The following is a 24,120-nucleotide window of genomic DNA, read 5'->3' on the forward strand; positions in this document are numbered from 1 at the left end:
CGGTTAAGTACCTCCACAAAATATGAGGCCCATATATAAAGCCGCACGTGAAGGAGACAGGATCAGTTTAGTAAAAAAAAATTGACCATCAGAAATTCCCGAGCGCGTCAGATTAAGGTAGGGTGAGTTAATTACATCCTAAAAAGTGTATATTCCACTAATCTGACAATTTGAGAGTGACGGAAAAAAAGGGGAGGGCAACAAAGTTGTAAAAAAAAAACGTCATCTCGACATTCTCGAGCGTAGCTAATTTTTTTTTTATTTTGAAGGAAATAATTCAAGAATAATGAAAAATATATAATCTGACGATTTCCGCAAGCCGAAATAACAAAAATTCGTCGATAAAGTTAAATGCGTGCAGCTGCGTGATGCCTACATTTCCTTAAACCGATCGGAATCTACTAAACGGCGTTCTAAATATTTCCCTCAAAATTACATTTCTTGTGAATTTGAACCGATTCGGACCGATAGATTTTGAGAAATTTTGAAAAATCTTAAAAAAATAAGAAATATTTTTTTTTAAAGTGGTTTCTTTATCGATCAACTTCAAAAACTAATCCGCCTTTGAGCTTGAAAAACCACGTCGATTGGCACCAAGCTGGTCAAAAGCGGTTGATTCGTTCGAGAGATATCGTACACGAAAGAAACCCGAAAAAGTGTTTTTTCGGGATTACCCCGAAATCTGTGGTTCGATCAATTAAAATTGCAAAATTATTTATGAGGATGATAAAACTGCGTCGAGTGCCGCCAACCGCGTGAAAATTGCTTGATCCATTCAAAAGTTATTGCGGTTTGAAAATTCCAAAAATAGTGTTCTATGAAACTTCTATCAGACTTTCGAGCTGGGAGAGCTCAAATGCATAGAAATGTTATTTCTTTGAACTCAGCGAGCTCAAAATATCAATTTTAAGCGCCCAGGAATGGAATTAGCGGGAAGTTGCAGGGATGGCCCTTTAGGTGAACCGTTTTTCAATTTTTTTTTTGGCAGATCAGGCGAATCCCTCTAGATAATCGTCAGATTATGAGACAGTACGTTTAGAACATAAAGATGAACCACATATATCTTAATCTGACGCGCTTGAGTATTTCAAAATTGCGATTTTTTTTTGCAAATTAAGAAAATGGCTGTGGGTTTGCGTCCCATCGAAATCGTCAGATTAGTGAATGAGAGCTTTTTTTTGGTGCACTTAACACTCCTTTAGAAAATCTGACGCGCTCGATAAAATTTTTTTTTTTTTAATTTTCAACCCTTAAATACAACCACCCGCATCATGCAAACGATCAGATTAAAATACGTACATTATTAAAAATACGTAGGGCATAGATGCTATCAATATCTGACGCGCTCGAGGATGTCCATGCAACAGTTTTTTTTTACATATTTAACTATCTATAGCCGCTTCCCCCACCGATGAAAAGGAATTTATCATATAACATTTTTTTCTTCTTTTTATCTAAGCTTTGCATCCCAATAGGTCTCTACGACGCTCGAGTAAATCCCCATTTAGCATCGTGGGCTCCCCTACCATTATACATAAATCAAGAATGACACCAAATCTATGTTGCTGTCACTAGCACTGATTTTGACTGGGCCAATACTGGAGTGAGTTTCACCCGTACACACTAAACATGTAAACAATTGAAGTAATAATAAAATTATTAAAAAAAAACTAAACAAAACTGACATTTGTGATGTAAAAATATAGTATACAAATAGTTTGTATGTACAAATAGAGAAAAACATTGGCATTCCAAAAGCTAGGTAATATTGACGATAAAATGGTCATATATACCAAAACAAATCAAAATTACTTTACCTACAAAGCGACATTACGTATATGAAAATACATGTTTGCTCAAAATACTTAGAGCTCAACTCTGGACTTACCCTAAAAATTACTAGAAATGTACAAATATTAAGTTAAAATTATTAGAAATACCACTCTACAGAGCTTATGTTTAAAAGCATAAAAAAGGAGGCGGTGACCAATTCCACGTGTGTGTGCTGTATCAATATTAACCCGCTCCCAGACCAATTCGGCATATACCTACTGTATTTATTCTCGACAGGCAAAGACACACACTGGATACCATAGGGCTCTAGACTTTTTGCGGACACAGTAGAATTGCGAGCAAGAACGTGTTGTTCTCAATGTAACGTAAAAGCGTGCTCCCATTTCCCTATGCCTATTGCTGATAGAAGCTAAACGTTTTTGATATTATATATTTCATATCACGTGCAGGTTGCAGCTCGTGTAAAATATCAAATAGTGTGGAGACTTTTCTTATTGTGGCTTTCACAATAAAGAGATCTTATTCCGATCCCAAGACTGTAAGGGTATTGAGTCGCTATTGGAAGTTTCAAAGGGCGCTGGTAAATTTAAATTTAGTGTCTACATTAACTTTGATATATTATCTATGACATATTTAAGCTGGAATGGGAAGGAAGTCCATCACAACACCACTAGATAAGCCGCAACTTCACGCGCTAATCCGAAGCACGTGGGTGTTTCAGTACTGTCAAAAATCCATATTTAATACCAATATTCACATTTTAATAAATCAGTGGCGCTACAACCATGTAACGTCTGGGCCTCTCATTTATGTATCTGTTTCATAATAATTTGTCAATCTAATAGGCAAATAGGTGATCAGCCTCCTGACACACGCCGTCGACTTCGTTGGGTCTAAGGCAAGCCGGTTTCCTTACCATGTTTTCCTTCACCGTACGAGAGAGTGTTAAATGCGCACATAGACTGAAAGTCCATTGGTGCACAGCCGGGTATCGAACCTAGCACACTAGGGACGAGAATCGCACGTTGACGCCACTAGGCGAACACTGCTCTTATTCACATATTATCCTGAGCAAAATCACGGAGGTGTTTTGCCAATTATAACCCGATCTTCATTCCAACATGCTGTGGTTGCGTCTCCATTACTGCAGTCGACCGACTGCAGCAACTCTTCTGCAGTGGACCCGTCCGGTCACAAAGAGTAAAGAAGATGACTTTGTCCTTCTACCAACACATAGTTTTCCCTGGATTATACCCATTTTAATTAAATAAAGGAGCTGATAGCGGTTATGGCGCATCACGTGACCTAGGTACGCACAAACAAAATATTAGAATCTGAATAAAAGAGCGTATCGCTGTTATGAACAACGGATAAATGTAAAACATCTAATTGTATTGATAATTTTGAATATAAAAGAGGTTCCCCAGGGACATTGTTCAGTATTAGTTGAACTTTCAGAAATGCCTTCATCAAGTGTTATTCTTAAGGTAAGTTTGTTTAATGTCTCAGCCCGGCCCTAGACGAACAGCGGTCATTCAATCGATACATTTCTATTGCGTTAATAATGAATTATTATTATTAAGATTACAGTAGAATTTAAAACTATGTATTTTCATTTTTAAACGTTGCAATTATAATTAATGTGGTTTAATTGATTTAATTGATGTTTTATAGTAATAATAAAAAATGGTTTCAAATAAATTTTACATAAACATGAAATTACGACTATCAAAGCCAATATTTGTATGATAACTGAAATTAACCAAGCTATGCATTAAAAACTAGCGACACACACGAGGCTCTAAATCTTTTTGTAAGGAAATATACCATTTTATTTTAGTTCATATATGTTACGATATATATAACAAGTATTCTCGCCATAAAAAGAGACGAGGTATCAGATTATTTTGAGCATGTGGTGGATAGGATACCAAACTCTAATGAGGTCATAAACGCAATATTGGGTCGACTTGAACGAAACCGGCATTCGGCGGGCAGATTCAAACAGAGGAATACAGATGAGGACTGCGATGATCCATCGCAGGTATTATAACTTTTCTATACTAATTATAAAGAGGAAAGGTTTGATTTTTTGTTTGTTTGAAATGAATAGGCTCCGAAACTACTGGACCGATTTTAAAAATTCTTTCACCGTTGGCAAGCTACACTATTCCCGAGTGACATAGGCTATGTTTCATTTTCAAAAACATTAGGGATGCTTGCATTGAATAATCTAACCCAAGGTGTAAAAAATAAACAAAAAACTTCCTTCAATCGTGCGCGCTGCGAAAACTATGAATGATAGAAGTAAAATGATGTATTAAAAATTTTCAGGACACATCACTATCTATAAAAAATGTTGCGACAGCATGTCTCTATCTTTTATAGTTACGTCACAATAAGCGTCCTTTTATTAAAATACCACCGCTAGAAAAGGTTCTTTATTCGTACCTAGGTATTGATCCTTATCAAAATAATTACCAACGTTTCACATCAGCTATAATTTAATGGCATAACCACCAAAAAAGCACGGTGGATTGGTGTTCTCCTGCCTTTTCTCTTGAATAGTTTACTACTATGTAATATAACAAAAATCTTAGCCACAGCAACGCTTGGCCGAGTCTACTCGTATTTAATAACTGGGACGGACATTTCCAATAAAAAAATTGGAAGAGTCTACGCACTAAATTGTCTTATGTAAAAATCATAAAGTACAGTTAACATGTCAAATGGAAGAGACTGGCTGCCCACATCGCTGGCAATCCTGTGGAGAAATAGTGGGGGCTAAGTTTTTGCTTTCTTTCCTTCTCACTTGGGAACTCATAATAAATATGATCACTGCCACCAAAGGCATATTGCTGACAATTCTTTCGGTGGCCTTTAAAATCCGTATTTGTGATTCCTGTGAATTGTGATGACTGGTTGGACTAGAATTCTTGGGTGTATTATGTCATTCACAGTTATATTATATTTGCATATTTTCTAGTATGATGTAAGTGTCCTATTTCAGTCCTTACTTGTGATAGAGGCTAACTCTAATGAATTCCTTGGTGTCAAATGTAACGTTTGCAGTGTTTTAAATTATGTAAAATTGATTTAAAACTGTGGCATAGAGTGCCAGTCCTCGTTTGTTGTACATTTTAATTGAGAACTGGCTGTGAATGTTTTAGAAACATTTAATTTATTTATTCATAAGTATACATTTAAATAAATTTGAATTAATTTGAATAATAATAACATCTAAATACTTACGAAAACTCTCCAAGTTACACTACGCGTAAAGCCTTTAAAAAACCAGGAAATTTTAAAATAAAATATGTTTATTATAGAATATAAGATACAGGTATCACTTATTTTACGTCATTAAATTTACTACCCTACTCATCGGCAAAGAAGACAGAGGGCCGAGAGAAAAAGCCGGAGTAAAAACCTTTCGGTACTCTTTTGAAATAGCAAATCATCAAACAACACTTATTTTAAAACAAATATCGCAAATTAATTAGTAGTAGCCCGTCTATCACTAGTCCCAGGCCCTTATTAACTAGATAATCGTTAGCTTTATAGTAAGCCTTTTTACACAGCTTTTCTTTACCTTTACCAATTTAAGAAATGTACCTGACATTTCTTAAATTTATTAAAAAGCTGCGATAAATGAGCCTCTGAGATTTTATGAATGAAAAGTTTACTTTTTCCCAAAAAAGAATGACTAAGTTTGGAAGTATATTGATCACGATTATATATTATTATTATTTAACTAAGTACATCTGGTTATAATAGTGTTAGTTACAATATTATATTGCAGATTACTAGGTTTTTTGTTTTGAGCTTTAAAACATTATCTACAAGAACTAAAATAAACTTTATGTAATTTTAGATTCTGCCAGAATACACAGAAACATTGCCAACTCAGGAACGAAATATGCGTCAACTTAGCTCTAAGGTAAAAGTCCAAAACCATTTTCCTAATCCTAGCGAAAGCGAACCACATTAATAAGAAATACTGAGAACATATTATAAGGTAACAATTGACTTTTCAGAAACATTATCCAATTTGTCATTTCGACAGGAAGATTCAGAGATTAAACACTCTCGAATATGAGTATAGGCCAGCATATTACGAAGAAATCCGATGTATCAACTCTGACTTTGAAGATATAAGGGATTCAAATGAGGTTGTACATAATTATTCCTTTTTTTAAATAATGGGAAGGAATTAACAATAAAAAATATTGTTACTTTTTGTGTACAATAAATTTAAAACGCCTTTAAAAATAAATATAGCAAATTAGTAAGCGGTATATTGCTATATTTCAACAGGCGCAATCATTTGTGTTTAAATCTAGAATTTAAATTTTAGTTTTTTTCAGATATGTTCAAGCATTGGGTTTTCTTGTGTTCAATGGAATAAAACTATACATTTGACGCGAAAGCGTTATAATAGGTATGCGGTCACTATATATACATTTAAAATTATAGCTAAATATTTCTTATTCGCAAAGCTCACCCTTGCTTTACTACCTTAATTCAATAATATAATAATAATATTCAAAGACCTACACTGTAATGTTATTTGTATGCGATAGATACTAATATTGAATAATTTATATAAAACTTTTATTACAATTATATTTACATAAAACGATTTCATCCCACCTGGGATTTGAACCCGTGACCTCATGATCGCGGTTTTATATAACATCAAGTGCGGTCATTTTATAATCGTAAATAATGCCGCATTTTGTTGACCGACAACAAGCTGTGGTATGACAGTATTCGTCTCTTTCTATTTAGTTACATTTATGATTAAAAAAAAGAAACGGATATAGAAAATAATTTTCTTTCTAGCCACTGTTGGGAAGCGTTAACAATGGTAATACCAGCTGGCTGCGAATGTATGTGGCCGGCTCACAAGCTGGGAGACATCACCGCACACGCGTAAAGGCAGACGAAAATCGATCCAACGAAATAAATTATTATTCAGCTGTTATTCCTTTCACAATTAAACAGATAATCGTATATTTATTTTCTTTATCTAATAAAAAACCCGTAGAAAAAAATCTAACATTTGCTTAGATCAGTAAGATTTGGGAACCCTTTTAAGTAAGAAATACCTGTGTCAGGGTTCCCAGCTCTTCCATAACAAACTTAAGTATAAATTCCTTAAATATAATTTAATTACATCTTTATTTAGTTTTCAACTGTTATCAACACGCCTGATTGCATGACTGAGTGTGTGGGTGCAAATGTGTGAGTGAGTGAGTCAGTGAGTGAATGAAAAAAGTGTGTAACTACATACTAGGTCTCAAAAGCATCTCTAACACTGCGTAAGGTATGCTCAGTAGCCAGTCCTTTAGTCGTATCTTTACATTATAGATTGTGAGCGGGTAGATGTTAAGTTAAAAGTTGCGTACCTGGGCCACGTGTTGCACCATGACCGCTACCACCTCCTTGTTGGTAGAAGGAAGAAATCATGGCTTAGCAACGTTAGAGAATGGACAGGTATTGCAACTGCGGAAGAGTTGCTGCATCTGGCACAGGACAAGACACGCTTCAAGATACTGACGGCCAACCTCCAGTAATGGAGAGGCACTAAAAGAAGAAGCAGATGTTAAGCAGCCTATTAAATTTATTATATATATATATTTGCCCCCTCTTCTATAAAAAAAACATCTTGACCTTAACGATTTGGGCTTTCGGACCTGCCAGTCAGTAGTTCAATTGGACGAGTATCCCCTTAGGGCTAAGGAAGAGCCCCTTCCGTCACACACTCTTCCTTGAGCAATTATAACGCTAAACAGTCAAAGATTAGTGTGTTCCACTAAGATGTAACTAGCGACATTATCTGCGCTTAGTAATCACTGCGATGACGTCATACCTAGAAGCTAACAATAATTAAAGTCATTCCGTCTAAAGATATTATGTACAACTTCTGAACCTTAGTGGGGCCTTCGGACCGGCCAGTCTGTGGTTAGAGGACCATCCTTCCATCCTTCAAACTACATTAAGCAATACTTGTTTTTCTGCCTGAGGCAAACAATTATTTGTGTAAGCAATATATTAAACAGCGGAAATGCCCGAGGATGCTATTAACCGGGAGGATATATTATTTACGAATTTAAAAAAAAGTCCGTGCGTACAAAGTACACATGTCAGAAGTGAAACTTCTTTGGCAAACTGATTTTTAAGTCTTGTTCATATTTATAAAAAAAAACTTTAGATTTCCGAGACTTAGATGGAGGGAAAAGGAAGATATGTTAGGAATTAATTGAAATTCATTGTCCTCAAAATATTTAAAGTGTCGAAAATTTATACAAATTATAAATTTAGTTTTTTATATTATTTCTTCGATAATAAAAACACGTCGCATTTTAATTCATAATTCGTCATGTAATATTTCAATAAATTATTTTGCATAAAATATAAAATACTAATATTTCATAAATTCTCATTACGAAATTTTATTTTTAAAAATAGAATTTGTATAAGGTAATTCGCCCTTCTCACTCTCACTCAATCGGTCTCAATCACTCTCTCCCTTTTCTTCGACAAAAACGCTGCACATCTTCGTGACGTTTTCGTAAAAAAATACTCTCATGCGCCTAAAACAGTTGCACATCATAAATAATAAAATTATATATTCGTTACGTTTTTTTTGTCTAGAAACCCGAAAGCTTGGAAACTCCGCTAATATTCTTCTGCTGATACTTTTAATCATTGGCATATAACAAGTTATATATCTTCCTTTTAGTTAAAGTATACTTTTAAGTTATCCAATATACACCGCATATACAATAACGCTATTATATATTTCAGCTACTTTTTTGTTTTTATTTTTTTTATTCACATGCTTATTGCTTATGGAAACTTAAATCGAATCTGTATTTTAATTCGAAATTGTCTTTTTTTGTTATGAATATTACTCGCTGTTTAGGCGGGGATTAGGAAGATGCGTTAGTGGTTAAGATTTATGTGAACAACGTTCGGCGCATGTACCAGTTTTAAGTTGTGCCTAAGAGAGCGCGCGCGCCTTCCGTCGAAGCCTTCAAAGAAGTGAGTACGACGCAATTTTCCAAGTCATAACAGTTATTTTTTTTATTATTCCATTCACGATTTATTTAATGTAAAATAATATTATATACAATACACTATAGAAATCAATGAATATTAATTTTATTTAAATAAATCGTTTGACTTAATACTATTAGGATTAGTTCTTGTAAATATTTTAGAAGATGCAGGTTTAAGTTTAATTGTTTCCTCTTGCGAAGTGGTTATCAAAGTTAAATAAAAATGTTTGCTATAGCGAATCTTATAAATTTATTAAGAAACATTATAGTGATTGCTGTAAATTTTTATTATATTTGTTTTAAGTTTTTAGAGATCGTTTTAAAGAAACAATACAGCAAGGATAGCTAAGAGAGTAGTGCGTGCGCCTCTCAATCCTGAGAGGCGACGCAGGACACGTTTGAATCACGTAATCAGACCTAAAGCGTACTAGCGTAGCGCCTCTGCTTCTTTTTCTATTCTTACAATGACGTGACACGAGATTTAAAAAAATAGGTTTCGGATGAAATATTTTTACTAACTAATGATAACATAATTTTGATTTGGTTATGTGCACATAAATTAAATTCAAGTACGATGGTGTCGTCATAACTATGAGATCGTTATTAAAATGAATATATAATTTTCGAATTATAAACAGCCCGATCGTTAAGTTCTTATTATGGGGTATGTGTGTATTATCTGTCATAAAAATTACAGATAATACACACAGATTGAAAATTCCCCTTAAAAAATATAATCTGGTATAGTCTTATAGTCTGTACAGCCAATTTGAACATTGAATTTAGAAAAAGAGCACTTCGTTTATTTGAGGTAGTCGATTTCCGGCGCACTGGAAAATCATATTTTTGGTTAGGTACTTGCCTTTAATAAAGTAAGTATTGAAATATTAAATAACTTACATATAACGCAAGGGTTAATTTACAGTTTTACACAATTAAAACCATTATTTAAGCAAGATTAGCATGACTTTTATGTCCACGTAGCCCCATCTATTTACCAATTATTAATTATTTTGTATTGGAACATAATAGTTGCCTAGAAAAACTAAAAAATGTTTATTTATAGAAATAGGAGATTTACAGACACAAATAATAAATTACGTCGAATTGTAATTAATAGGTTGATAACTTTTTTATATGAATTTTACTATTAGGGGCAAAATATGTGCAATATAGTGTACCTAATGGTTGCGCAGCTCCGTACAAACATTTTGTAAAACAAAAAGCTTGGCGATTAAACAGAGAGTTAATTGCCAGACGCATTTAATATGTATTTTTTTATTGACGTTCATAAGTGTACATTGTGTTTAAATGAATAAATGATTTTGAATTTGAAAATTCATATTTAACTTCCATTTGTCACCTTACAAGTTTAATAATTCGAAGTGAACAGCGAATGTAGGAGTGTTCATAAAATATGACACCTTTTACGAACCTAAAAGTATAACGGATTTAGAATGGCGTTTATATTAAACACTTTATTTATTTATTTTTTCATAACCTATAATATGTAAAAATATTTACAATTTTCTCAACCTACGTAGTGATTAAAATAAATTTAAAAAGAACCTTTAACGCTGGCAGCATTTCCTCGCTGTATTGCGATACTTATTTGTTTAGCCAGGAAACCATCAGTTCTGATGGTCACCGGGACTATCTACCAGGCGCCAAATAAAATCTTTAATTAGCGCCTGTGCACTTGAACCCCACGGCCTAAGTCTCTACTCCAAAGGGAACAAAATCAAATTTGGAGTCTCATTTGACCCAGCTTTTTTGTTTGGCCGAGGTAGGTGAGACGGGGTAAACGTGTCCACACAAGCAGCATCCCATGCCAAAGCCCGTCCCATCCTCCAAGGGATCAACTACATCCCATCCAGCCTCTTACCATCGTCTCTAGAGTTGCCTGTTGGCTCCAAAATGATTGAAACATTGACAGAGGCAAGAGATCGGCGTATAATATGGCGCGTGGCGTGGCGAGAAAAATACCCTCTATTGGCTATTACTCGATATAAAAAGTTTTCTCACAACGTCCAATAGCCGTCCAATATAACATGTAAAACGTTAGTTTCAAAAACTAAATTGTTAGGGGTAAAGTTAAACTGAATTGTTTACTATAGTCTACACTCGAAGCTCGCTACTCTAAGCGGTTATACGTATGCGCAGATGTAAATTAAAAATAGTTGTAGATTTGCTAGAACTCTACTGGCTTGATCACTTTGATACATCAATGCGTATGCAGGTTCCGTTGATAGAAATAGTTTACAAAACTTTATTGTTCACCTAGATAGATTCGATCCGGTCCATTGATTATCAGGTAACATTCTCAATAAAAGAATTGCTTATGAGTGATCGAAACTTTTAAGATACCAACGACATTCAAAGGTTCCGAGTCGGGTACATTCGCCAATTAAACTATTTCACAACCAGAGTCGTTTTAGTTTGTTTTTACTCCATCCATATGTGATTTAATTTAATTTTCTTATATTTAATTGCTTTTGGTACCCATTCTGTGTTAACATTCGTTAGTTATTTTTATAATATATTATATATTTTATTTTATAGCAGTGTTGACCTAGTGGGTTCAGCGTGCGACTCACATCCCTAATAGAGTTCGAACCCCGGCTGTGCACCAATGGACTTTCTGTTTATATGCGCAGTTAACATTCGCTCGAACGGTGGAGGAAAACATAATGAGGAAACCGGCTTGCCTTAGACCCAAAAAGTCGACGGTGTGTGTCAGGCACAGGAGGCTGATCACATACTTGCCTATTAGATTGAAATGATCATGAAACAGATACAGAAATAGTCCCAGATCTAAAAAAAGGTTTTAGTGCCACCAATTTATTTCTCTTTTTTTTTTGTTACTGTTTACGGAATATAATAACATATAAAAGGAATACATATTATTTGGTAATTTAATATATTCTATTTTATTCTCTGAATTTATCGTTGTATATACAATATGTTTTCAATTAAAATTTTAAATAAGTTAGCTAAGCTTAGAATAGATAGTTTATTTACAATATATAACAAAAAATAATAAAAATATGTTGTACCTATGTATTTAATTAAGAAACACTTCAATGCAATAATTATCATTATTATAACTACATGTTCGAGGACGACAAGACACTCTTCCGGAGAATATGACGTCACATTAATTATAAAGCATGATTAAAACCTTTAACCGATAATTAGTTAGCTTATAATTATTGTTACTTACTGTTTTATTGTCTACCTTCGAAGATATAGGTCTTTATATGATTTTAATAACGGAAGATTTTTAATTTGTCTGGCACATTAACCCGGGAGAATCGTTCCATTTTTAAATTGATTCAAAATGTCTTAGACCGGGGTCGATAATTTTTGAAACCAAAAAAAATTACATTAGGATGAAACCCATTAGAAAAGCAGGGGAATATGATCAAAATGAAAGGAAAAATAAATTACGGTCGATCCGAGTTCGGGAAGTGGGAGGGGGTGAGTTTTTAAGGGTGAAAAATTGTTTATCTTGATTTCCGGCAAAACTACAAGTCCTATGGAAAAAAGTTAAATGGCAAAGTTGTAGGTCATAAAAAGATCTACAACTTTTGTATTTGCAATTTTTTCACATAACCTCAAAATTTAGGTGAAAAATTCAAAAAACCAAGTTTTTGGTTTTTTATTTATATCTTTTTCAAAAAAAAATTTTTTTCTACGAAATTTGGTGAAAACTTACCTTATTATGTCCCAAATATACTGTAATTTATTTGATAAAAAATATTTATTTTTTCGCCTCATTTTAACATAATATCAAAAAAGCACCCTAATTTTCAATCGAAAATTCTGACGTCAAAATTTCAGCTTTTTTCAAAAAGTTTGGGGGCTTTCAGTTCGTTGAAATCTCTACTTTCCTATGATAAAAAAATATATATATATTACAATAGTAAATCTTCTCAGAAAATGCAAAAAATTGTATGCAGTAACGCCCAGACCCGTCATCCCCTACTACATACTTTTTTTATGATTTACTACTAATTTATATGTCAATCCTTTTTCATTACTGACATTATTCTACATTTTAAACCCCCCATTATCCAAATATTGTGGTATACCTTGTTGATTCAAACCCTTTATTTAAATACGTTAAAAGGGGACAGTTTACTGTATCGATCGGAAGAACAGTAAATATATGAAAGTTACGAAAAGCGCGTTTGTAACGGATTTTATTTTCTTAAATTTTTGTTATTCGTCCATTTTACAATGTTTTTTCAAAGCTATTCTGCTGGGCGCTATTGAAAAAACATTGCATAGCCTCGGGACGCAGACAAATACAACTAATGAAAAACTATGAAAATCGGTCAAATGCGCGTCGGCGGTGGTCGGTCTCGTTATAAGTTCGAAAAAACCCGACATTGTTTTATATATTCAGATAACACTGGCGTAGATAGATTAGATTCCATAGCGTGGTCACCTCTAAATCAATAGATTGAAACTAACAATAGTTAGATATATTACTATTAATTATATCGTTATACAATATATATGCTTTTAATATTAAAAATAAAAGAAAAATACACAACGCAAACAAAGAGTTGAAAAAGCTTCTATAGCAAGCAAGTCAAAGACAATATGTGGGAAGGTATATACAATTATACAGAGGCAAGAACGGTAAATACAAGCGCCCCAAAGATTCCGCGGAAATACTTGTCAAACCCTTCTTCCCCGACGACAATCAGGAAAATTATACTTAAAAACACAGGCGAGTTAGAGAAACTGCATGTAGGATAAACAAAGTGAAACATAGTAACACGATCCACCGTTTACGTTGGAGCAGCTAAACGCCATTTCGGAAATAATGGCCATACAGCTCAGCAGCCTTGCGATTCTGTAACTCACTTTTCGAACTCTCACAGTACAGCGGTTTTCACAGCGGCGGTCGCGCTCAAATCAGTCGTGAAGCAGTCATTTTACGATTTGGCATTCTGATAAGGAGCGAGCTTGTAGTTTATTGTTTATGAGTACCAAATCGTAAAATAACTGCTTTACGAGTGCGTTAGTGAGTTACAGAATCGCAAGGCAGATATCTGCTGACATTTAATTCCAAGCTGTGATAAACACGTGTCTCGAAACAGTTTACTTGCCGAACAAATGGAAAGAATCAGTAACCATAGTACTGCGGTGACCCAAAGTCGTATAGACCGATCAGACTACTGCCTATATTGGAAAAACTTATGAAAAATTGTTAGTCAGCAGACTTAAGTGGCACCAATTACCGAAAACGAGCAAACAGCTTAACGGATTTATGACTCAGAAAAGCATCAAGGACGCTATCTATACCACAGTGAAATATATACGCAAAAAGCTGAACCAAAAGAAAAATAAAAATATTATATAATACTAGTGGACCCGACAGACGTTGTCCTGCATGATATTTCAAGCAATTAGTAAAGCAAAGTATGAAAGTACCGACTGCACCGCCATCTGGCGGGCTGATTTGAATCTAAACCATTCCCAGATCCCCTTGAACACACACAAAAAATTTCATCAAAATCGGTCCAGTCGTTTGAGAGAAGTTCAGTGACATACACACTCACAGAAGAATTATATATATAAAGATGGTATAAAAATATTATATATAAACCCAGAAACCTCTTGGTAGTGTCGCATTCTTTCCGGACCTCGACGTTAAACTTTATGGCTACTTCTATTAACTCTGAATCTAAACCTGAAAATGTACCAACTCATCACTTTTGGACAGAGCTGGTAAGAGCGAAGCCTCGTTCATCACGTTAAAGGAAACAGCCAAGCGGAAAAACTATTCATAAAAGTTCCATTTGTTTTAGTCTTATCTCTTCAGGATGTTGCGTTTGCTAATTATGTAATCAGTTTCACACGTTTTATCTAGGTCTGGAATTCGAATTTGGGTATAACAAAAAAACTATGCAAACATCCGCGAGCTTTAGCGATTCCGAAGACAATAATGAATTTTAAAAGAACTTATTGGTTATTTTAGTTGTCTTTATATGTTGTTTAAATAATAGCCACTCTTTAACTCATTCTTCTTCTATTCGTTGTCTGCATTACGAAAGGTCAACTCTGTCCTGAAAAACCCTAACCTCAACTTGCTGTCTCAACACCACTCTATCCTTAGCTTGTCTACTGTCTGTCTTTATTTCGTTAGACCAACGGGTAGGGGATCGATTCCTTCTCCTGCCATCACTCCTCCATCCATCTTGTCCAGACTATTCGGTTCTCTCCTGCCAATGTAGCCAGAGTAGCTAAGCACTCGTTTGTAAACGATAGTCGACGGTCTTGCAATGATCTTTAGTTGGTTGAGAATGGACTGTTTGGTTCTTGCAGTCTATGGTATTAGCAACATGCTCCTCCAACACCACATCTCTATGCCTCTATCTTTTTTCGGTCCGCTGTACGAACTTTAACTATTTATTGTTATTAAAATTAAAGTTACATAGTTTGTCAAAGCAACAGTTAAACTTTGAGTCACCGCTAATTGTCATAATATGTCAAAACAGAGTTGGATTGGACCACGATACAAGATTCACGCGGTCATCATTATTCTCCAAAAAAAAAAATTACTTTAGTAAAAGCTTACATACATTATCATAGCAAAAGTTAACCTGACACACTCATACGGCTGGCTCTGTGACCCAAAAATTGTCTTTGCCTCCGAAATGAGTAAAATCCCTAATGTCAGGTACTACTGACATAGTGATATTAATAGTTATATGTTAGCACTAAGAATTAGCAATTAGTACGATCGCAAGTCAACAGCAGTTAGTCTGCGGCGAACATTGTTAGAGCTGTTGCCTGATATTAATTGAGTAAAATTAATCCTTAAGGTTTCCTTATTTTGTTAAAGGCGTTTACTGATTTCCGGCCTAACAGCTTCGTGTCCTGTGCCACCTTTGCGCCAATTTTTTTCGCCGCCGAGCGTTTTTCAAGGCAATTTTTGCTGCGCACCACCGCTTTGTGAAACCAGCTGCCCACTGAAGTATTTCCGAACCAATTCGACTTAGGATCCTTTAAGAAATGAGCGTACCAATTCTTAAAAGGCCAGCAACGCACACGCGAGCCTTCTGGCATTGAGAGTGTCCATGGGCGGTATCACTTAACATCAGGTGAGCCTCCTGACCGTTTGCCCCCTGTTCTATAAAAAAAGAAAAAACACCTGGCTTTTCCAACAACATTTCAAAATATTTCACTAAAATACTTGATCTTCCTTAATCAAATTCAATTAAAACACGCGAAAGAGCCTTTGTTTGAATACATTACATACTAAAATCCTTCGAAACGTGACCTTAATAACAAGAGGATATCTCTGCGCAATATTTACACGCTTAAAAGTTTCTTATGCAATTTACATAAAAATTAGCAGTTGCAAAACATGTTGGACACTTGACAACAAATATTGTTGATTATCACACGAATAACTTTAAACAGGCTCAGAAACCCCTAATTAGACAGACAGTATATATATATAATATATATATGTATAATATATATTGCAATGTATTCCTAACTAACAAAATACAAACTAATTACAACAGTGAACTCCTAAACTATGGATGGTGGATGGGGCCAACTATAGAGGAAAATATATTATCTAGGCACATCCTTGAATTGCAAAGTACACGAAAGGGATTTTTTGTTACATAAGGTTCTATTACCCAAATTTAATATGTATATAATTCACATTGAATGAACAAAGGTTAAAGGTTTGAAAGATAATAAAAAATTGGCAACGGAAAATGTAACGAATAAAATTTTATAAAGAACCGTTTATAAGTTAATTGAATGCAATTTAATTAGAACCCTTTGACACCATCATGCAATAATGAACGTTTAAAATATGTTGCTTATATTTTACACTCTAAAGTTTTTTAACAAAAGTTCTTTAATGAATATAAATTTAATACATAACTCATATGAAAAATGCACAATTATCGATGAAATGCTGCTATCATCGAACAGTGCTACAGGGACCAAACATTGTAATTTAATTAAGTTTTCTCTTTATCAAGTTTTAATTAATATTATTATGTAAAATTGTAAATATAAAAGCATAAAATTTCGCAAAAAAGTGGTGGTTATGGTTCTTTCTACTTTTTACAAATATTGTTATGTATTGAATTCATGAATTACTTAATTTATAGAGATATATGTATCATAATCAGAAATATTACAACTATATTTAGCAAAAAATATAGTTGTTATATTTTTTTTAAGCTTTTAAAAGCCAGTTTCCATTTCTGTAGGAGTGTTATTTAGACACAAAATTAAAAATCCATTACACGACCTCAGACACGCTTAACCAGCCTAAAGACATTTCTTTACTCGAAATGAAATATGTACATATAAAATATATCTATTGCAAGAAGGAAGTTCAAGGTCTTTACTAAGACTTCGACATAACTTCAATCAATAATTTATCGCGTAATTGTCAGCAACCGTGAGAATGCATGCAGCCGGCTTGTTTCACGGGTAACCTGAATTACTTAAATAATAAACTACTTTCAGCTAGGCCACTTATTACTTCGACATTTATGACAGTATAACATCAATTATAAAACATTTGTGTGCATTTTTTTTTTAAGACATGACGTGTGAATACGAATGCTTTATTACATGCTTGCAATGCTTTTATCAATAATTAAATGTGCGTAATTTCTGGCTGTGCCCAATAAATTTTTCACCTTATTAGCGCTCCCTCGTGCGGTGAGACTGGACTGCGTCATATTAATTTTGTACTTATGATATAATTTAGTAACCTGAAACTGTAAATATAAATTATAAATCTTTGGATATTTTAATATATGATAAGCAATCTACTAATTACATTTGATAAAAATTTCATCAACACTTCAGTTGAGAGGACATAAACTAAATATTATAACTTAAACAGTATATTATAATTAATGGAGACCGGTAATACTAGTTACAAATAATGATTCGATAAATGTTATATTGTAAAATTCCGTACTCGTGTCATCTACATACAGCTCTTATTCTTTAATATGACTATTAATATTTATGTTACAAAACACTACAACAGTATAATATATCAATTTCAAGTATTATGTGTTTCCTTTTGTTTTGTATTGCATCACTATCGCTGTTCATGAATCTGTAAGATTAGCTTTTAAGTTTTTGTATTAAACATAATAACAATAACATTTGGTTCTGCACTTCTTGCACTCATCGTGTTCCTTTTTTTAGTTTTTTCTCTTACTAGGGTTGCCTGGAAGAGATCGCTTATTAGCGATAAGGCCGCCCGTAGCCCTTATAATTTTTATATATTTTTATTGCAACGAGGTGTGAATAAATAAACTTAATAAAAAATACATTATTTTATTAGTTTTCAGTCCATACGTTATGATTGCGAAAGTACTATGATTTATTATAATTCATTGTTGACCTCATCTGATTCTTAGATTTTCAAGGGCTTTTTGTTAACGCAATTTAAGAGTGCGACGTAAGTTGTTACGAAATTGACCTCTATCGCATTATCCACTTGTGTGTACAAAAACAATGAAATTTTGCTTAATCTGGTTTAGTGTTATATTTATATTGTTCTTGGTTATATTTAAAAGTTTTTATGCATCTGCGAAAAAATATGCAACAATAAGGTCTTAGCGAGAACTATACCTACGTAAAACCGTATAGCTATCTTAGAAGCGTAAATATACATTCTTGAACGAAAAACTTACCGCTCTGTTGTCAGTATTTGGAACTAAACGGAGCGAATTGAATACGTGTAATAAAGAATGTAAAATGATATTATTGAACTGTCAAATTAAATTATCGATGTGTATGTACCCAAAATGAGCCGATACATACCGCATTGCGGTTGAAGAATTTTTTTTTTTTTTTTTAATGTAATAGGAGGCAAACGGGCAGGAGGCTCACCTGATGTTAAGTGATACCTCCGCCCATGGACACTCACAATGCCAGAAGGCTCGCAAGTGCGTTGCCGGCCTTTCAAGAATTGGTACGCTCTTTTCTTGAAGGACCCTAAGTCGAATTGGTTCGGAAATACTTCTGTGGGCAGCTGGTTCCACATAGTGGTGGTGCGCGGCAAAAACTGCCTTAGAAAACGCTCTGTTGTGGAACGACGGACGTCGAGGTGATACGGATGGTATTTTGTATTTTGCCTTGACGTCCGATGATGAAACTCAGCTGCAGGTATTAGACCGAACAACTCCTCTGAACACTCTCCATGGTAAATGCGGTAGAAGATGCAGAGAGATCCTACATCTCTACGCAACGCCAAGGGATCAAGCCGCACGGAAAGTGACTGGTCGTCGACGATTCGAACCGCTCTTCGTTGAATACGGTCAAGTGGAAGGAGCTGGTACTGGGGAGCTCCCGCCCAGAGGTGAGAGCAGTAAAGCGTATATAAAGCGCAAATTCGGCCCCACATGGATATGTGGGGCCGAATTTGCGCTTTATATAGTTGCAAGCGGTGGCCCGGAGTGAAGTACCGTCTCGCCTTGCTGAGCACACCAAGCTTTTTGGAGGCTAATTTAGCCTTTCCTTCCAGATGACCGCGAAACTGAACGTTATTCGATATGTCAACGCCCAGTATCCCGATGCTAGCTGAGGCTTTAAGGAGAGTGTCTTCGAAGAGGGGAGTAGCAACAAAGGGAGTTTTTTTAGCGGAAAACGCGCATACTTGTGTCTTCTTGGGGTTAAATTGGACTAGATTTAGTCTACCCCAGTCCGAGACTCCACGTAGAAGAGTTTCGACTTCAGACACAAGTTTGTTCCGGTACTCATCGACAACAGCCCGAGAAATACCTGCCCGGCCAGTGTAAAAAGTATCCCCAGTGCTGTCGTCCGCATAGCAATGAATGTTGCTAAGCTGCAACATATCATTGATATGCAGAATAAACAGGGTCGGGGATGGGACACAGCCTTGTGGGACACCAGCATTCACAGGTTTCAGGTCGGAGCATGCTCCGTCGATGACGACTTTGATGCTTCGATCAGCGAGAAAGCTGGCAATCCAGTTGCATAATTTCTCAGGGAGCCCATAGGCTGGAAGCTTCGAGAGCAATGCTCTGTGCCACACCCGATCGAAGGCTTTCGCTATGTCCAAACTTACCGCCAGCGCTTCCCCCTTGGACTCAATTGCCTCTGCCCACCTATGTGTAAGGTATACAAGGAGGTCACCAGCCGAGCGACCACGACGAAAGCCGTACTGGGAATCGCTAATCAGCTGGTGGCCCTCTAGATACCTCAAGAGCTGGCTGTTAATAATGGTTTCCATTATTTTGGAGAACAAGGAGGTTATAGCTATTGGGCGATAGTTGGACGGATCAGAGCGATCGCCTTTTTTAGGGATCGGATGTACCGAAGCGATCTTCCAGCACTTCGGAACAGTGCCGAGCGTGTAAAGGTACCGGAAAAGGCGCGTTAGTACCGGAGCCAACTCAGGAGCACAAGTACGCAGCACAATTGGGGGAATGCCATCAGGCCCGCTCGACTTATGGATGTCCAAGGAAGACAAAGCTTTACGGATAGCACGTTTCCGGAATATAACTTCGGGCATCGTAGTATCACACCGCAATAGTGTCGGTGGTTCCTTCCCTTGATCATCCAAAGTGGAGTTCGACGCAAAGAGACAGCCTAGAAGATCGGCCTTCTCTTTTGCGGTATGGGCCAGTGAGTCATCCTCCCTATGCAATGGTGGAATTGAGGGCTGACAGAAATTCCCTTGGATAGCTTTGGCAAGAGACCAGAAGGCTCGAGTACCCGAAGGGAGGCGGGCCAACTTCTCACCAAATCTGGCAATGTGCTCTGACTTTGCTTTAGCGATTTCCCGCTTGAAGGACCTGGAGGCTGAATTGTATGCTTTTTTACGTTCGCCGATAGTCACATCACAGGATGTCACCGCTTCTGCCCAGGCTTTGAAGCATTCATGCTTACGGCGCAAAGCCGCTTTGCAAGAACGCCTAAACCAAGCCTGGGACTTGCCACCGACCGGCACCGCAGAGAATGGAATAAAAAGATCCATACCCTGCAGGACCACCTCGGCGACAGAGTCAGCGACGGCATCTGGAGTACTCGACGAAAAGCAAATGGGCCCCCAAGGGTAGGACGCAAAAAAAGACCGCATCCCATCCCAATCTGCTGACTTATAGTGCCACACGCGGCGACAGCCCGCGAAGCTAGGCCGTAGAGGGCGCGTGAACGGCACAATGCTCCGGACCACACAATGATCTGATGAACCCAATGGCGGTTCAACAGAGACTTGGTAGTTCTCCGGATGTGAAGTCAGCAGAAGGTCCAACAAAGAGGGTTTATGACCACCCACATCTGGTATTCGCGTAATCGCAGGGACCATTTGTGTCAGGTCGTAGGCTAAAGCAAAGTCGTGAAAGGATCTTCCCGCGTGATCGGTAGTTTCAGAACCGAGCCAATCGGTATGGTGGGCGTTAAAATCGCCAAGTATCACGATTTCAGCGGTAGGAACCCTTTCGAGCAGGGAATCTGTAGCCATTTGGATGTGCTCAATGAGTCGGTCAGTTTCGGTATTTCCGCTATGGGACCTATACAGGCATGCGTAGAATCGCGGATGGTCATCGCAGTCTACGCGCAGCCAGAGGTTAGATAGGTCCCTTCCTTCAAGCGTCCCGAGGTGACGAGAACAGATATCCTCTCTGACGTACACGCAAACTCCAGCCCGCGGCACAAATGAATGTTCCAATTTGTACCCCGGGTAGGAGAGGTAGGAAGTATCAGCTGGGGAGGAAATCTGAGTCTCGGTAAGAAAGAGCAAGGCCGGCTTCGCAGTCTCTAAATGGTGGTGGACAGCGTTGATGTTGGAATTGAGCCCCCTAACATTTGTGAAGTCCACGGCGAGTGTGGACGGGGGTGCCTATGTTAAATTGCTCCGTTTGCCCCGAGAACGATTACTATTGTTTTTATCGAGCGCAGAATTGCCCCCCCCAGAATACGAAGGGCAGCCTGTGCGTCCACCACCGGGTGCTGTGTGTCCCGGTGTTGGACGCCCAGAGGGGGATTCTCCACCGCGAGCGCGTGTGGTACCCCCCTGGGGTAGTTTCTGTTTTTTCTGCACCTTCATATTTCTTGTAGAGGGGAGGGGGAGGGGGATGGGCTCCGGGAGTCTCTCTCACCGCACGAAACGCGAGTACAATAGGGCGAACCTATTGCATCACTTCACGCCGGTTTTCTGAGAGAACATACATTAAAACGGCAATTACTATTAAATTATTAATATGCAATATGTTGTATCATATGTAACGTAAAGGTGGGAACTGACCAACGTTACGAGGTGTAATGTAACATGTAATGTAATGTTACACAGCGAGTATTCCGTGCAGTCAGTACGTCGTGTTACGGGGAAAAACAACGTAACACGACGTACTGACTGCACGAATGCTCGCTGTACAACATTACATTACATGTTACATTACACTTCGTAACATTGGTCAGTTCCCACCTTAATACGATAAGTAAATCATCTTCCGCCCCCAGCGCCCGCGTGAGATCGTATATTTTGGAGTCGTCATATAATATATAAAATTCTCGTGTCACAATGTTCGTTTCCATACACCTCCGAAACGGCTCGACCGATTCTTATGAATTTTTGTATGCAAATTAAGGGGCTGATATGGGATGTCCACCCCAAATTTTTATTTTTTAGAATTTTTTGTTTTTATTTTTTTAAGATAAAGCATACAAAAATACATACAACCACTAATTCTCACCCCTCTACAATCAACCCCTATATATTTATAGTTATTTTTATTAAACTAAAAAAATGTTTCCTAGAAATAATATATATACATGGCAAAACAACGTTTGCCGGGTCAGCTAGTATTTTAGTAAATTTAAATCATAAGGAACACTACGTACATATTTGTAAAAACCGTGCAAAAATATGAATTAAACTGGAAGCGTTTGAGATCTGGGTTTATCGACGTATGCTTATAATATCTTGAAATGACCTCATACGGAATACCGTGTTGGACATAATGCAGAAGAACGAAGAAGTGGTTATGACGGTTAAGAAAACGAAACTCAAGTATTTCGGCCACGTTTTATGTACGTGCTCCTAATCATACAAGGCAGTAGCAGGTAGAAGGAGACCTGGCCGCAGACGCAGGTCTTGGTTGAAAACCTTAGACAATGGTTTGGTCTAAGCCAAGTCATTGTTTAGAAGCGCGGCATCCAAAACTAGCCATGATGATAGCCAACCTTCGCAAGCAGTTGGCACTATAAGAAGTGCAAAAATATTAAGTAATAGTTGACGATTGCGATTAATCATTTTCATTTATCTCTTAATTGCGCCGGCGCTTGTGATACTGCTTTTCGTATGTGTGAGTTTTTGAATAAGTGTGTGTCTGCGCACACAGAATGTGCATGAATACCTTCTACCTGCATTGCCAATGTCCGTACATTACTCGAATATGACCTTTTAAATTAAAACCACATTAACGTGTCATCGGTCCCTTGTACTCTTGATATCCAAGGGCAACTATTTCATCTTTGTAGTCTAAAATAAATTAATGATTATTAATTATAAATATTATAAAGAAATAATTAATATACGTATATATTTTTGAAATTTGCCTTAAAATATTTTTACACCAGGTTATTTCGCTTTCATATTTTTCAAATTCAAAAAAACAGGTAACACAATGTACACTTATGAACGTCAATAAAGAAATAAACATTAAATGCTTCTAATTTTCCATTTACTGCCAGTTCTTAAATCAACGGCGTAGAACGGAAGAGAAGAACAGGCAATAAACTCTTCGCCACTCTTTTTAATCGCCAAGTTTTTTGTTTTACAAAATATTTGTAAGGAGCTGCCACTATTATACCATGTTCCATATGACATCTCAAGTAATTAATAATAAAAATAATAGAAACAAAGATTTGTCCTCTATCAGCAGTAGGCAAGGTGAAATAAGAGCATGCACTTACATTCTCGTGGGAACAATACGCAAATACATAGTCGATATCACGAAATCATTTCTATATTAACGCGAAAGTCTGTGAAGAAGTTCAGTGTCGTCGACCTTCTAGAAAAGCTCGCAAATGTTTGGTTGAATGATGACGAATGATGAGTTGTCACATCATTAGATTGGTAGACACAGTTATATCACAATCGTTTTCAAGGATTTCTGGTGCGTTTTAGTTATTAAGGTACTTTAATAACTATAACCACGTATGCTAAATAACCTATATAGGTCAATGTAGCAAATAGCAAACATCAAAAATCTAC

The 24,120-nt window shown here is 36.4% G+C and overlaps 2 protein-coding genes across 2 annotated transcripts in view; both read left to right on the forward strand.

Moving 5' to 3' along the window:
* The first annotated feature begins 3,197 nt into the window (after positions 1-3,197).
* On the forward strand, positions 3,198-6,812 carry LOC125062769. The gene is made up of 6 exons (XM_047668915.1): positions 3,198-3,281; positions 3,635-3,838; positions 5,669-5,734; positions 5,832-5,966; positions 6,162-6,235; positions 6,640-6,812. The coding sequence occupies exons 1-6, from the start codon at positions 3,255-3,257 to the stop codon at positions 6,731-6,733; spliced, it is 600 nt and encodes a 199-aa protein (XP_047524871.1). The 5' UTR covers positions 3,198-3,254; the 3' UTR covers positions 6,734-6,812.
* Positions 6,813-8,744: 1,932 nt separating this feature from the next.
* Positions 8,745-24,120, forward strand: part of LOC125062702 (putative fatty acyl-CoA reductase CG5065) — a 32,230-nt gene continuing 16,854 nt past the window's right edge. The window contains exon 1 of the mRNA XM_047668778.1: positions 8,745-8,844. The gene's annotated coding sequence lies outside the window, so the exon portion shown is untranslated. The remainder of the gene's footprint in view (positions 8,845-24,120) is intronic.

This window comes from Pieris napi, chromosome Z (genome assembly GCF_905475465.1).
Source record: "Pieris napi chromosome Z, ilPieNapi1.2, whole genome shotgun sequence".
In the NCBI taxonomy this organism is placed as follows: Eukaryota; Metazoa; Arthropoda; class Insecta; order Lepidoptera; family Pieridae; genus Pieris; species Pieris napi.